General features: G+C 40.3%; 1 protein-coding gene across 4 annotated transcripts in view; it reads left to right on the top strand.

Annotated features, from left to right (window-relative positions):
* KIF16B (kinesin family member 16B) overlaps positions 1-14,181 on the top strand; it is a 325,669-nt gene that overhangs the window by 72,622 nt on the left and 238,866 nt on the right. For all 4 annotated transcript variants that reach the window (XM_011962694.1, XM_011962686.1, XM_011962678.1 and 1 more), the window contains exons 11-12: positions 4,089-4,154; positions 7,737-7,796. In XM_011962694.1, coding sequence (XP_011818084.1) covers positions 4,089-4,154; positions 7,737-7,796 — 126 coding nt within the window. The remainder of the gene's footprint in view (positions 1-4,088; positions 4,155-7,736; positions 7,797-14,181) is intronic.

The raw sequence follows: 14,181 nt of genomic DNA, 5'->3' as shown, positions 1-14,181 counted from the left end.
ACCTTAAGAGACAGTACAGTACCAGTATCCTTGAAGCCCCCCCTTAATCCTTCTTTTCAGGAACTACTCCCCTTTCTCTCAAGGGTAGCCACTCTCCTGACCTCTACAGGCTTTGTTAGTTTTTATTTTTGCCTGTTTTTGTTCTTTATATAAATGAAATCATGAAAAATATTCACTCTTTTGATCTCACTTCTTTCAGTCAACATTATGTTTGTGAGAGTCACCCATGTTGTTGCATGTAGTAGTGGATCCATTTATTCTCACTGCTAAGTTGTCTTCCATCATGCAAATATATTCCAGCTCATTTGTCCGTTGTACTTTAGATGGGCATTTGGGGGATTTCTTATTTCGGGCTGTTAGTGCTTTGTAGACTTTCCTCTAGGTGTTTTTAGTGAACATATAAATACATTTCTGTGAGATTTATGTCTACAAGTGGAATCGATGAGTCAGAAGATGTATATACATTCAGTTTTAGTAGATACTGCCAAGCAATTTTCTAAAAGTAGATGTGCCAGTTAATAGATCACCATCAGTGTATAAAAGTGCTGGTTCAATTCTTAGTATTGCAACATTTGATATTGTCCAGTTTTCATTGTAACTATCCTAATGGATATATACCAGAATCGTAGAATAATTTTACTTTGTACTTCTCGGCTATTGATAAAGTTGAGTATTTGAATATCTTTTTTTTAAAAGTGTTCTCTTTTATTATATTTCAACATATTTTCAGATATTTCTACATTTAATTTGGCAGAGAGAAAATGTCTCTTGACTCCCTCATCTCTCTTGAATGTATCTGGAGACAACAAGTAAATCAAACCGTATAGAAATGAAAAACACAACCAAAGGTGGGAAGCAAAGAGGATGATGGGAAAGGGGAGATGAAAGTAGAATGAATCACTCACTTTTGTAGCTGAGGTTAAAGATAAATTTTAAATAATAAAAGTATCATTATGTGTAAACTTTAAAGAAGACACATCTCAGATACCGTCACAAGTAAAAATTATATGGTGTTTATAAGAATGGACAAAGGGCTACCAGTGAATTCAAGAGGAAAGAAAGTAGTGCACTTTCTTTCATGCACTACTTGCTGCAGAAACAGCATTGTGTGAGGTTAAAAAAGAGCACTTTATCATGACAAAGGGTGAACTCACAACTAAAACCAGACATGATGCCAACTTTCATAAGTGAAAAAAACAACACAACTGTTGGAAATAGCAGGAGACAGAGCCACGCACATTTGTCACAGAAAACTTTAACTCTTCCTTCTCATTCTGTGAAAGCTCACATAGACAAAAGTAAGAACATAGCATATTTACGTAACATAAAGAAAATTTGCTCTAATCAATACAGACCAGGGAAAAGATTGCTGTTCATGCAATAGAAGACTACCTTCTTTGTTAGGAAAAGAAGTTCTGTGAAAACGTAAGACAACATCACAACACAGCAGGAAAGGGAGCAAAGGATGTAAACACAATCCATAGAAATAAAGTTTCAAATATTTTCTGTACATATGAAAGTATGTTCAGCGTCATTGAAATACAATAAATACAGATTTTAAGAATAGTGAAATGAGTATACATATACATGTTCGTGGGTACATCAACCAGTGGATCTTAGATTTATGTATTTGGCTGTGTGTAAATGATACCTCAAAGTTCTTTAAAAGCAGGATGTCCTTTTCACCTGTTGGGCAAAGAACAAAATTGACTATACAGTGTATTGACGAGGATGTGAGGCAAGGGGTGCCTGTATACGTTGTTGGTAGAAATGCTATTACTCCCCTTGTGTAATAGTCTGTTTGAGGTAGTGTTGCTTTTGATTTAATAGCATATGAACTTAATCTGAGTATTATTTGATTAGAAACATTTTTCTTCTAAAGATACACCTTGTAAATAATAATTTCATTGAAAATGGTACTTTTACCAATGATTTCTTTTAAAAGGCTTTAGAAAGGTCATTCTTTACATGTGCTTAAAAATAATGTTTCTTAAGGGGTGCTGGTCATGAGTCTTTGTGCTTCTGTTCAGTCACTGATTACTGACTTGATGATGTGGCAGAAATGTTTCAGCTTTGATTATCAATAAAAGTCTCAACAATGGGTTCTGTAAAATTACCCACATTATAAAGGACTTTCTAATTGTTTTGAAAATTGTCAACCATATATAAACAATGCAGTAATACTAACATCTGCCGCTTTCATGTCTTCAATGAAAAATATTTATTAAGTACCATCTGTGTGTAAGACAACATGTTAGATGCAATGATGCATTGTAGTAATGTGCTAACAAAGCTCCCTTTTCTTCACTGAGGATGGATTTGACCTTAGGTTAACTTTCTGGCTTCATTCTGTGCAAACCAGATAAAAGTGGGATGACACCTGTCCAATTAGGCAACATCCCTAATGACGAAAATGATGCCTAATTGGTGAAGTACATCTGGATTAGGATGAACTACATATATACTGTTAATATCAGCTGAGAAGCCACAGCTCTTGGTTTCCTGGAGGGCAGCAACTCTTGTAACAGGGTGTGTCCCTTGTGGGGCCCCTGGAGGATGTGCTTGTGGTATTGTTGAAAGAGGTCCTGGGTTCTGTGGGCATGGGCTTCTAACCAGGGTGGGTCCTGCCAATGCCCATATGAATCTCAACCCCTCACATGTGAATGGTTACTCAGGAAGGCCAAAGACAATAGCTCTGGGATATCTCTGAGGACTACTGCATAGACTGTCATGAGGACCTTGCTCAGCAAGATGAACGCCTGTGCTCCCTTCTGGCCAGCTCTGCTTTCATTCAGTACACACATGCCAGGTGTGGCCCATGGTAGTCTTCATAGTTTGAACATTTAACTGTGCCAAAGAAGACCGCCTTGTGGGTATTTTTGTTTTAGGAGAAATTGAAAAGTAAATAGTCATTTAAAAAAATGCTACAGTCTCTGGGGAGGACAACTTGGCAATTATAAAAAATAAAAACCACACATATAGATGACTCACAAATTCTTCTTCTAGGAATTTATTCTGTTGATAGAGTCATACATACTGTAGTCAGTGGGCATAAGGATAGTTCTCTGAAAGATTAAGAAAGCCACATTTATGTTAATGGGAGAGCACTAACATGAATCATAGAAATCTATACAATGAAATATTGTATAATGAAATTGGAATTGTTAAGAAGAGTGAAGTAGTTTTTTATTTTTACTGAATTTTCTCTAAGATATATTGGTGAGTTAAAAAGGCAATATCCAGAATAGTGTTTTTATGCCACTTATATTTAAAAACACAACAAAACACGCTAGCATATGACTAGAGTAACTGTAAGTTTACACAACCAAATTGGGAAAAAGTGATTGCCTGCAGGTAGGGTAGGAGGGATACTCTCTTTTTTCTTCCAAGGGATATCTTAGACCATGAGAAAAGGAGGCAGAATAGGAAGCACAGTGTCCTTGCCACTCAGGTCAGGGGACTTACATGTTACAAGTGCAGTTTGAGCCCCAGCCTGATTCTGTTTCCCTCTCATGTCTCTGTCTGCTTGTCCTGCTCAGTTTTAAACTGATTTTGGTATTTATCATTCTCACATCAATCTTTACACTTCTTCGACAGGGATAAGGAAATGGATACAGAGATTGTCGTGTAGCCATGCCATATGGGGTATACCATCAGCAGTGAAAATAAATGCGTCTCATTTTCATATATCAGCAAGGACAAATCTCAGAAGCCTGTGGTTGAGCAAGACCTAGGCATCGTCCCTTTTGAATGTTGTACTCTGTACATATTAAAAAAGGCGAATCCTTAAGATCTAGGGATTTAGATTGTGTTTGATTTTGGTAAAATGTCAACATGTTACATCTTTCGCTTTGCTGATTTGTATTGCAAATGTAGGTTTACTGGGATGTCATGGTTTTGAATATTATGAGAGATGTATCCCATGGAGTAAAGACTTGGTGATGTTCAACACTTTTTGGCAGGGTGTTGGACATTACTTGTTACTCTTAATAGTTCCTGTGAAATTTTGGATAATTTTCTATATTCAGGGAAAAACCTAGATTATTGCTGTTTATTAATTGCTGATTTCTTTTTGGTTTATATTGTAGATTGCCCTCTTAGACTCCCCCACAGCTTTAAGTATGGAGGAAAAACTTCAGCAGAATGAAGCAAGAGTAAGTGATACTTTGACTTATATTTTTAAATCATAACTTTTACTATTATTTTAAGTGCATGCTTTTTTAGGACTTGCCGTTTGAGATGCCTTCTTTTTCTTTATTGCACTTAGCCTCCCTCCCTCGTTGGTGATCATTTTTAAAGAAGCACGATAGCTGACATTGTATGTATTGCAGCACATTCTCTGCGGTTTAATAAATGGGATTTGTCTGGCACATGATGTTTAGTTAAATGGACATGCAGATCCTTCAAAGCAGTGAGGCTGCTTGGGTCATCAGAGTTGACTGGAGTCCCTGTTTGAGGGAGTCTGTGTTCAACATTTATGAAACAGTAGTCTTCCCCATGGGCTCAACAATGACCATCCTTTAGCTTTTTGTTGTTTCCAGTGGGAAGAGTGGTGCTTGAGGAATCTCTGATTACTCTAGTTAGGTGCTTAGTTTCTGTGAAGCTAGATGAGGTTTGAGATGGGAGAGACTGGCAGTGAGTAACCAAAGAGAGAAGAGATCTGGAGCTGTTATGGGCTAAAGCCAGTGTGTGTGCCCATGCCTTTGAAAAGCCAGTTTTATGGCTGACCTGGTTCTATGGTTTTTTTTGTTTGTTTTTTTTTAAACTTCTGTGAAAAGAGAAATAGACATTAGAACAATTTTTGGAGTCGATTTTCTTCATGGTGCTGAATGGCTAAAACAGATTGAAAAAGAAAATTGGATTCTGTTGGTAAAAGCTTTTTCAAGAATACACAATATGGAAGATAAAAATTGGGGTGTAGTTAGGAACTTATTGACATGTCTAGGATAATTATGCTGATTAATATCCTGATAATAACATCAGTAAAACATTAATTTTACAATCCCTATTTTTAAATGAAATTTTATGTATTGATGCTTCAAATTCTAATTTTGAGTGCTATGATTTAAACTATATCTGGATATAGTCTTAAATTGTTTCTTAACAACAGTTTTCATGAATACCAAATAAGTTAATGAAAACCAATAAACATATTAATTTGGATGTATTATACATGCTGTGACAGAAATGACTGCCTATCTTGTTCCTAACATTTTCTAAATTATCATCTAGTTTTTTGCTGACCCATTTTAATTGTTTGCAGTTTGCTTGGTTATAAATCTCATCACCTGATCACACTGTTAGAAGTAGTAGCACGTTTGCATTTTTAAATTAATGTTTTAAATGGATATTATTTCATTTAAATACAACAGTAAAATAAATCCAAGGCATACTTACTTTTTCTAAGCTAGAATTGTTTGAATTCAAACAGGATTGATTTGCTCACATTTCTTCAATGAGAAACCTCTCTGTTGGTGAAATGCAGAATCATTTACTGTTGGGTGCTTTGTGTTCTCACATAAATTGCCAGTGGCAGTCTGTTAACTGATGAGTATATAAATTAGTAAATTCAATACACCAGTCTTTTCCCCTTCCGTAGGGAGAGAAGGCATAAGAATATTCCTTCTCTGAAAGCTGCTTCAAAACAAAAAGCCAGGAGAGCCGCATGACTTTTATTGCTATCAGGAGTCTGTAGTGTTGGTATCACTCAAGTAATGAAATGAAGGACTGGAGTGTAGAACTGGTTTAAGATAAATCAGGACAGTCTTACCAAACCAGTAAAAACAAGCAGGCCAGGTGCAGTGGCTCACGTCTGTAATCTCAGCACCTTGGGAGGTTGAGGCAGGAAGATCGCCTGAGCCCAAGAGCTCAAGACCAGCCTGGGCGACATGATGAGACCTCCTCTTTACAAAAAATACAAAAATTAGTTGGGCATGGTGGTGTGCACCTGTAGTCCCAGCTACTCAGGAGTCTGAGGTGGAAGGATCACTCTAACCCTGGTAGGTAGAGGCTGTGGTGAGCCGTGATTACGCCACTTCACTCCAACCCAGGCGACAGTGGGAGACCCCATCTCCAAAAAAACCCCAAAGACAACAACAACAACAACAACAACAACAAAACAAGCAAAGCACAGAGTTAGAGAGGCTCTTCCAGTCCTATTTCCTTTGTTTTTCATCAAGAAGGTGATAGATTTTGGCACTAATAACTAGTAAAAGAAGCGACATTTTTTTTTTTTAAGTTAACTTAGAATTCCCACAGTCTTATTTGAGGTAAATTGAGGACCCCTGAATGATTGACTATAGGCGAATGAGATATATTTTGGTTTCCCTTTTGGATAAACCATCACTGCAGATACTTGTCAATAACTGATGTTTTCTTTCATTAAGTTTGCTGACTTGAATATCCTTTCCAGTTACTATACTTAATGGCATATAGAAAATCACTTTGTCTTAGCAGTGAGAGTACAAGCAGATGTATTCTGTGCATTTGTTTTGGCCTGATTAAATAGAGAAACTTACTGGGGAGACCAGGTAGCTTTAGTGGGAGGGTGTCTGCTGCTGGGAATGAGGAGGTGGCAGGAATGATAAAGGTGCTGAAAGGAAAAGGCTTTCTGAAGCTACTCTCTTATAGACCTTGGTCTCTTCCTTTCTACAGAACACATTTTTCATTCATATTTTTCCTACCTCTCAAGTATCATTTTTTTTTTTTGAGACAGAGTCTCGCTCTGTCGCCCAGGCTGGAGTGCAGTGGCCGGATCTCAGCTCACTGCAAGCTCCGCCCCCCGGGTTTACGCCATTCTCCTGCCTCAGCCTCCTGAGTAGCTGGGACTACAGGCGCCCACCACCTCGCCCGGCTAGTCTTTTGTAATTTTTAGTAGAGACGGGGTTTCACCGTATTAGCCAGGATGGTCTCGATCTCCTGACCTCATGATCCGCCCGTCTCGGCCTCCCAAAGTGCTGGGATTACAGGCTTGAGCCACCGCGCCCGGCCACAAGTATCACTTTTTGTTTCCTAATGAATTAATCTCTAGGATCATTTAAAAAGTTTTAGGGAACTAACAAAACATTTCCATTAACTTTGAGAAGCAGTTTCCAGCTGTGCTGTGTTCAACAGTTGAGCATGTTTTCTTCCCTAAGTTAGAGCTGACTGGAAAGAAGTGATTTTTATCAAAAGATTTTTGCTTTTACTAAGAGTCAATTAAAGAACCACCTTTTTAAAACAACAACAACGAAAAAGATAGAATGAGATTTATAAGCCCTATTAATTAGCTACAAAAGCAAATTATCTCCTAAAGGAAAACTACAGCATCCAAGGTGATTGAATCACATCTAATTAGAAATAAAAATAAATCACTATTTTTTAGTATCTAAAGTATAATCATGAAATATTAACAAATTTAGTGGACGCTGTCATCCTTAAACCTGGAATTTTGGTTAATAATCCAAGGAAGCTGCTTTTATTGAGTACACCATGAAAAAGGCTGTTGTGAAATTCTAGGCAAATTGACAAATTTCTGTCTGTTCTTTCCTTTGCCATAATGTAGGCTGTAGGATGAAATCAGCTGTTCGATTTATCTTTGGTGATGGTTCCTTCAGGGATAAAAGTCGCTATTTAAAAGTCGCTATCTCATTTAAAAAATTATAGTACATCTTTCCACGAGATATTGGAATTCGGAAACTAGAAGAAAATTATAAACTTTCCTTATGAACCAGTCACGTATATATTTTTCTTTTCAGGTTCAAGAATTGACCAAGGAATGGACAAATAAGTGGAATGAAACCCAAAATATTTTGAAAGTAAGGACTAAAAAAAGTCTTTAGTCTTACTATGGTGGATTAAACTGGTAAAACTTTTTTTTTTTTAAATCTCCAAACATGGCAGTTATATACTTTGTTAAGGTAAGATCACTGGAGCCAATTAGTGACTTTCATGGGATGGGAGTTCTGGTTTGATTTTGAAGAAGTGAGAAAGAAGGCTGTTAGACATTATAGCTGTGTGTTTTCATATGTACAGGTTATATTGATATTTAAGATGTTTGCCTTTACTTGTTGGGGCTTTTCCATTTTTGACTCCGCACATATTAGAACTCTATTTAATATTCAAATATATCCACTTTGCTTTTCTGCTTTTGTTAAAGCCAATATCAAAGCAACATATTAAATGAAAAAAAAATTCCCGTGGCAATATAGAATATGCTTGCAAAGCATGGCTAGATTTCAGAAATTTCAAAGCTAGTTATTTCCTATCAAAATATTTTTCTGCATGTCTCAAGGACTAGACTGGGATGGCCTGTGTTTCTGGCAAGACTCACTGTGAAAATATGTCAGCGGTAGCCTCCATTTATCATAATGCTTCAAAATACAAGTTTCTTTTTGTTCTCATTTTTTGCTGAGTTGGTAGAAAACCTCTGTCATCTATTGAGAGTCAGCCATACCAGGTTTGAGACACAAATTCGAGTTTTGTGCTTTGGTGGTATCTGGCCGACTTTGTGCACAAGAAAAAAGAATTCAGAGGCTATTGAATGTGAGATTTGTTTTTGACATCTGTTGAAGTAAAACTTTCCCAAAGAACAAAAATCTCCATCTGATATTGATGAGACCAGATAGATGAGTCTTGGCCAAATGTCTTGGCAAAATCCTAACGTGGCTCACCTTCATGTGAGAATGGCACACTTAGTTACTGTTACACCGGGTAAATCCAGCCTTGGATTTGCAGGTGAGTTCTGCATCTGACAGCTGTTTCAGAGTGCAGGCTCAGCATTATGTAATGTTCTCCTTGCACCATTTAGGCAACTTGGCTTGCTCAGATGTGAGAAAGATTGTATGTATCTCATGACATCAGAGATTGTGCTTAAGTTTTAGATGGTGGTAGGTTGTGATGGTCCTAGAGATGGCCTTTCCAGCTTCTTCTGTACTGCAACAAGTGAGGGTTTCTGCATTCAGACTTTTCAAAATCTCCTCCTGATGACAATGATAATGTCATATTATTTTGATGTACCTCTGCAATGTTTCCTTTGTTGAGAGATTTTTGTGCAGGAAACTGAGCAAAGACTTCATTCACATTTCAGAATAGTCAGATGTGGAGTAAGTTCACCAAATATGTGACTTTGTTGTTGTTTAAGTTGCATTCCCTGTAAGAAGTGTTGCTGCCTCAGCCCCTGAAGCCCAAGTCATTTGACTTTTCATGGCACCATGTAACGTTGCTCCAGAAATTTGTCAAAGAGGGAGGACTAAAATCTGCTCTACTTAAGGAACAAAAAGAAATCAAACTGTTGGCTATTGAAAAGTCATTAGTATACATAGTGCACATTAGCACAGGAGGCAGTGCTGCAGGAGATGAAAAGACGGAAGCTCTGTCTTCTCTGCTGCTGCTGCAGCGTCCCTCCATGTCAGTGTACTACGGCTTTTATAAGCTTTCTGGAAAGAGCATCCACGCGGAGAGCTATGACAGCCTGAACTTTTTCTTACGCTCTTTCTCAGAAGGTGATTTTGGGTCCTGAAGTTAAATCCTCCTCCAATTCCAATCCTTTAGAATAAGTCTAATTATTTTCTTTTTTACCACTTTTCATAGGAGAAGGGAAAAAATGTGATGCTTGCTAGGTGTTAAACGTTATGAGAAAGGAGAATGCTATTTCAATGTTTTTCCCTTTCTCGACCTTATAAACCCATGTTTTAGACTTTTCTGCTGGTATTTGTGCTGTAAACCTGTAGTCCTTTTCTGCTCATGTTTGATATTTTAAGGGCTGCCTTAAACTCGTATTGGAAGACAGTGCCTGAAGACTAAGGTGAAGAGGAGAGCTACTCAAATGTTTTTTATGAAGACATTCTTTAGAAATTGATTGTTAGTTGATGGGTTTGTATCTGTGTGGTTTGTGTGATCCTTTCCTGTATTTCTGCTGTTAGAGTTTTATATCAGTCAGTCATTGTTCCAGTAATGCTGCATAAAACCCACCCCAACTCAGTGGCAGTTTCCTGAGCTGTGTGCTCATATTCCCTGTTTGAGTTATGAGCCATGAGTTTGGTTTTTTGGCATACATCATGAGGAGTGACTGTAGAAACTCCCTCTCATGCTGGGGCAGGAGGCTGAAGTCAGTAGGTAGGGCGAAGGTCCAGTGAAGTCAGAATTACTTTTGAAAGTTCCTTAAATTTCCCTGGAAATCACCAGATCCTAAGCTCTTGGATACTCAAAAGCGAGGAGTGACTTTGTTCCCTTCTTTCTACACCTAGTCGGTGGCTTCCCTTGCCCTGGGTGAGTGGAATCCATGGTCCTGTGGAATGAAGGTGGAGGGGGAACGAAAGACTGCTGGGTGGGTGTGAGCTCTGACAGCAGGCACTGACTGCAGCAGAGCTGGTGGCAACATGGTCATCGTGGCTGGAGACTTGGGCTTTGATCTGCAGAACTCAGAACGTGGATCTTAGTCTTCAGTTCTCTTTCTGACTCACTGGGTCATGGCACTCATCCATAACTGCCACGTACCCTACTTCCCAGCTTGGAAATCACAGCGGATGGCAACCTCTTCCTTATATCCAAGTTAACAGAGGAAGACATCATAAAGTTCTAAGTTATTTTGAAAGTAGTTGACAGTAGAACATGTGTTAATTTTAATAAGGCAGGTCTTAGACAATTAGGTAATGAGAGAGAGTTCTATTATCCTCTGTACTGTACTCTATGTCCCCACTCTCTTGCCTCTTAGTCTACCATCCTCATTTTTATTACTTTTCATTTTCTAAAGTCCAGACTTTGCCTGGCCCCTACAGGCACTAATTTCCTTGTTGGTGTAATCTGTCCTAGCACAGTTCTTTCTGTGCCTACCACCCCTGGAGTCCCCGCCCTGCCAGAGGGCCTGCTGCTGGTTGGTGTGCACACCAGGGCTTTGGGTTTCCTGGTGTCTTGTGGTCTTTGCCTGTGTTACTCCATCATTCAGGATGTGTCCCCTTTCTGTACCTCTAGCAAAATCCACCTCGAAGGCCCCCTCCCCCGATCACTCCTCTTCTCCCCTACTTCCCAGTTACTATGAATTTTCTTTTCCTTTATGCTTCTGCAGTATTTGGTTTTGCTTCTGCCACAAGATTCTTTGTCCTCTGAGCTAGGTGGTATTTGTTTCTTCCTCTTTCTGCCAACTCTTACACACAGAGAGAAAGGAGCAGGATCTGGCCAAGGACTGTCTCATTATCATTCCGCGAGCCAGCTCCTAGCACTCTGCTTCTCATAGAGCAGGCATGCGGTGAGAACGTACGGGATTAGGTTAGTATCAAGAAACAAAAATAAAAACCTTTGTATTAATCTGCTATGGCTGCCAAAACAAAATACCACAGACTGGGTGGCGTAAACAACAGACTTTTATTTGCTCACAGTTCTGGAGTCTGGAAGTCCAAGATCAAGGTGCTGGCAGATTTGGCTTCTCCTGAGGCCCCCCCGCTTGCCCTCCTTGGCTTGCAGATGGTCCTCTCTTGTCTGTATCTCCATATGGCCTTTTCTTACTTGGTCTCCCTGTGTGTTTCCTAGGCTTCTCTTCTTTTTTGTGTATTTTTTAAAAACTTTATTTTTGAGATGGAGTTGCGCTTTTGTTGCCCAGGCTGGAGTGCAATGGCATGAACTCGGCTCACTGCAACCTCTGCCTCCCAGGTTCAAGCGATTCTCATACCTCAGCCTCCTAAGTAGCTTGGATTACAGGTGTCCACCACCATGCCTGGCTATTATTTGTCTTTTTAGTAGAGACGGAATTTCACCATGTTGACCAGGCTGTTCTCAAACTCCTGATCTCAGGTGATCCAATCGCCTCAGCCTCCAAAGTGTTGCAGGCGTGAGCCACCATGCCTGGCCTAAGCTCCTCTTCTTATAAGGACACCAGTCAGATTGGATTAGGGCCCATCCTAATAACCTCATTTTAATCCCCTTAATTAATTTTAACAGTGAAAGGCCCTATCTCCAAGTACGGTAACATTCTGAGGTACTAGTGGTTAAGGCTTCAACAGGAATTTTAGGGTGACATAATCCAGCCCATAGCAACAGCCCTGAGCCATACACAGCTGATGACCTAGTGGGCAGAGTGACAGGGAGTGTGTGGTGCAGGCAGCAGTCCTGCCCCAGTTGTGCTCTTCGCTATGTTTTTCATCTTACTTTCTCATTCCTACTAGAAGGACTCTTGTATGACTGTGCATTTTTATTCTCGGCGGGAATATGGCTGAAGTACAGCTCAGTCCTTCATTTGGATCAGTTAGATCTTTGCTGTTCAGAGCATAGCATGGACAGCAGCATCAGCATCACCAGGGAGCTGCTCAGAAATGCGGGCCCTCAAGCCCAGCTCCAGACCTCCTGGATCAGAATCCTCATTTTAATAAATCCCCGGGGATCTTCCAGTTGATCTCCAGTCTATACCTTCCAGTTTGAGTGCTGATTTTTTTTTTTTTTTTTTATAGACAGGGTTTTACTCTGTCACCCAGGCTGGAGTGCAGTGGTGTGATCTTGGCTCATTGCAGTCTCAACCTCCTGGGCTAAAGTGATCCTCCCACCTCAGCCTCCCAGGTAGCTGGGACTACAGGCATGTATCACCATGCCTGACTAAGTTTTGTATTTTTTATAGAGATGGGGTTTCACCACATTGGCCAGGCTGGTCTGGAATTCCTGGGCTCAAGCATTTCTCCTGCCTTGGCCTCCCAAAGTGCTGGGGTGACAGTGCTGATTTAGACACACTGAGGAAATGCTGAGTGGTCTTAGGCTTCCTTGTCCTCGTACCTGTTCTCCTTCTCCTGCTCTACCCTGTCTGGTGGGCTAACCCCTGTGGGCCACCCTTTTCTGGGCTCCTGGATCCCTGTGGAGATGGGAGAGAGAAACTAGGCCCTCCCTGTTCAGCCTCGCCCAGCATCCCCAGCAGCAGATACCTCTTCTCCAAGGCCCCAGCTCCCGCAGTGAGGACCAGCCCATTGTGGTTGCAGTTCTGCCAGGTGACATAGCCTTGTCCTCGGGAAATACCCCCTCGTGCCTTTGCCCCTCTTGCCTAGGGTGATGCTGGTCTCTGCTGTTGCCAGTTTGTGGGTGACCGTACTGTTCCCAATGGCTTTCCAGCTGTTCCTTCAGCTAAGTAACCAATTCTTGGTGTTAAAGTCCCTTGGATTTAAATACTGAAGCAGTTTCTGTTTTGTGGTTAGGCTTTGTCTGATACATTTGATGCCCAAGTGTGTTCCACATGCAGGCTCTGGACTGCACTGCCAGCACCTCAGAATCTGCTCTGTTCACATACGAAGCTCTCTTCTTGGGTCTTTCTGGTCTCTTTGTTAGGATGCTGCCTCAGTGTGATTTTCATCCTGGCTAAATTTATCTCAAACTGCAGTGATTCTCTTGGAACTGGGAAGTTAGTGTTGTGATAAATCTACCCTTGACATCAATGGATTCTTGAGATCCTTCATATCGGTTTCCCTTTTGTGTGGCTACTATATTGTGCTGACTGCCTGGTGTTTGAAATAGTTTACAAAGTGACTACTCAATCCCCCTGCCCTGTGTACCTTTAGGCTTGGCTTTTACAAGTTCCCTATGTTTTATTGCTAATGATTGTTCTGAAGTGATCCTTTAAGAGGAGGAATCCTCAGTTTTTTTCTCCATTCCTGTGTTCTCCTTCCTTACCCCAGTCTTTATGCCCTTTTGGGTTTATCTGTCCTGCATACATTTTGGTTTCTCTGTTCTAGCATTTTATGAACAGTTAAAGAAAAATGCTCAAGCTATGTCATCTGGCTTCCAAATAACTCCTTGAGCTCTGTGCTTCAAAATAACTCACAGACAGTTTGGACTGCAGCGCCAAGCTGGCAGCCCTTTGACAGATGGTGCAGCAGAAGGTAGAGCTGCCTCTGTGAGTGTCTGTCCAGAGCAGAGCTGCAAAGTGGTCCTCACAGCCCTCAGAGTACTTTCTGTTTGAATCCTTCTGGCATTGGTTATTCTTCTCATTTTTTAATCAATAAGGTCCTTTTTTTTTTTTTTTTTTTTTTTTTTTGCTGAAAACGTATCCTTTGATGGCTCCAATGTCTGGCTGGCTTTGGTGTTTTCATTGCCTGCACAGGACTTTTGACTGTGACGTGGCAGCGGGTGGGGAGAGGAGAAGCAGGCGCTCACGTGCAGATGCTTAGCTGGAGAGGCTTTTCCTTGGAAAGTGAGCAATTTGTATAAGTTGGATTGAAGTTGTTTTCTTTT

The sequence above is a fragment of the Colobus angolensis genome, unplaced genomic scaffold (assembly GCF_000951035.1).
Source record: "Colobus angolensis palliatus isolate OR3802 unplaced genomic scaffold, Cang.pa_1.0 Scaffold117, whole genome shotgun sequence".
In the NCBI taxonomy this organism is placed as follows: domain Eukaryota; kingdom Metazoa; phylum Chordata; class Mammalia; order Primates; family Cercopithecidae; genus Colobus; species Colobus angolensis.
Note: the sequence above shows the minus strand (reverse complement) of the source record. Positions and strands in the feature narration are given on the sequence as shown.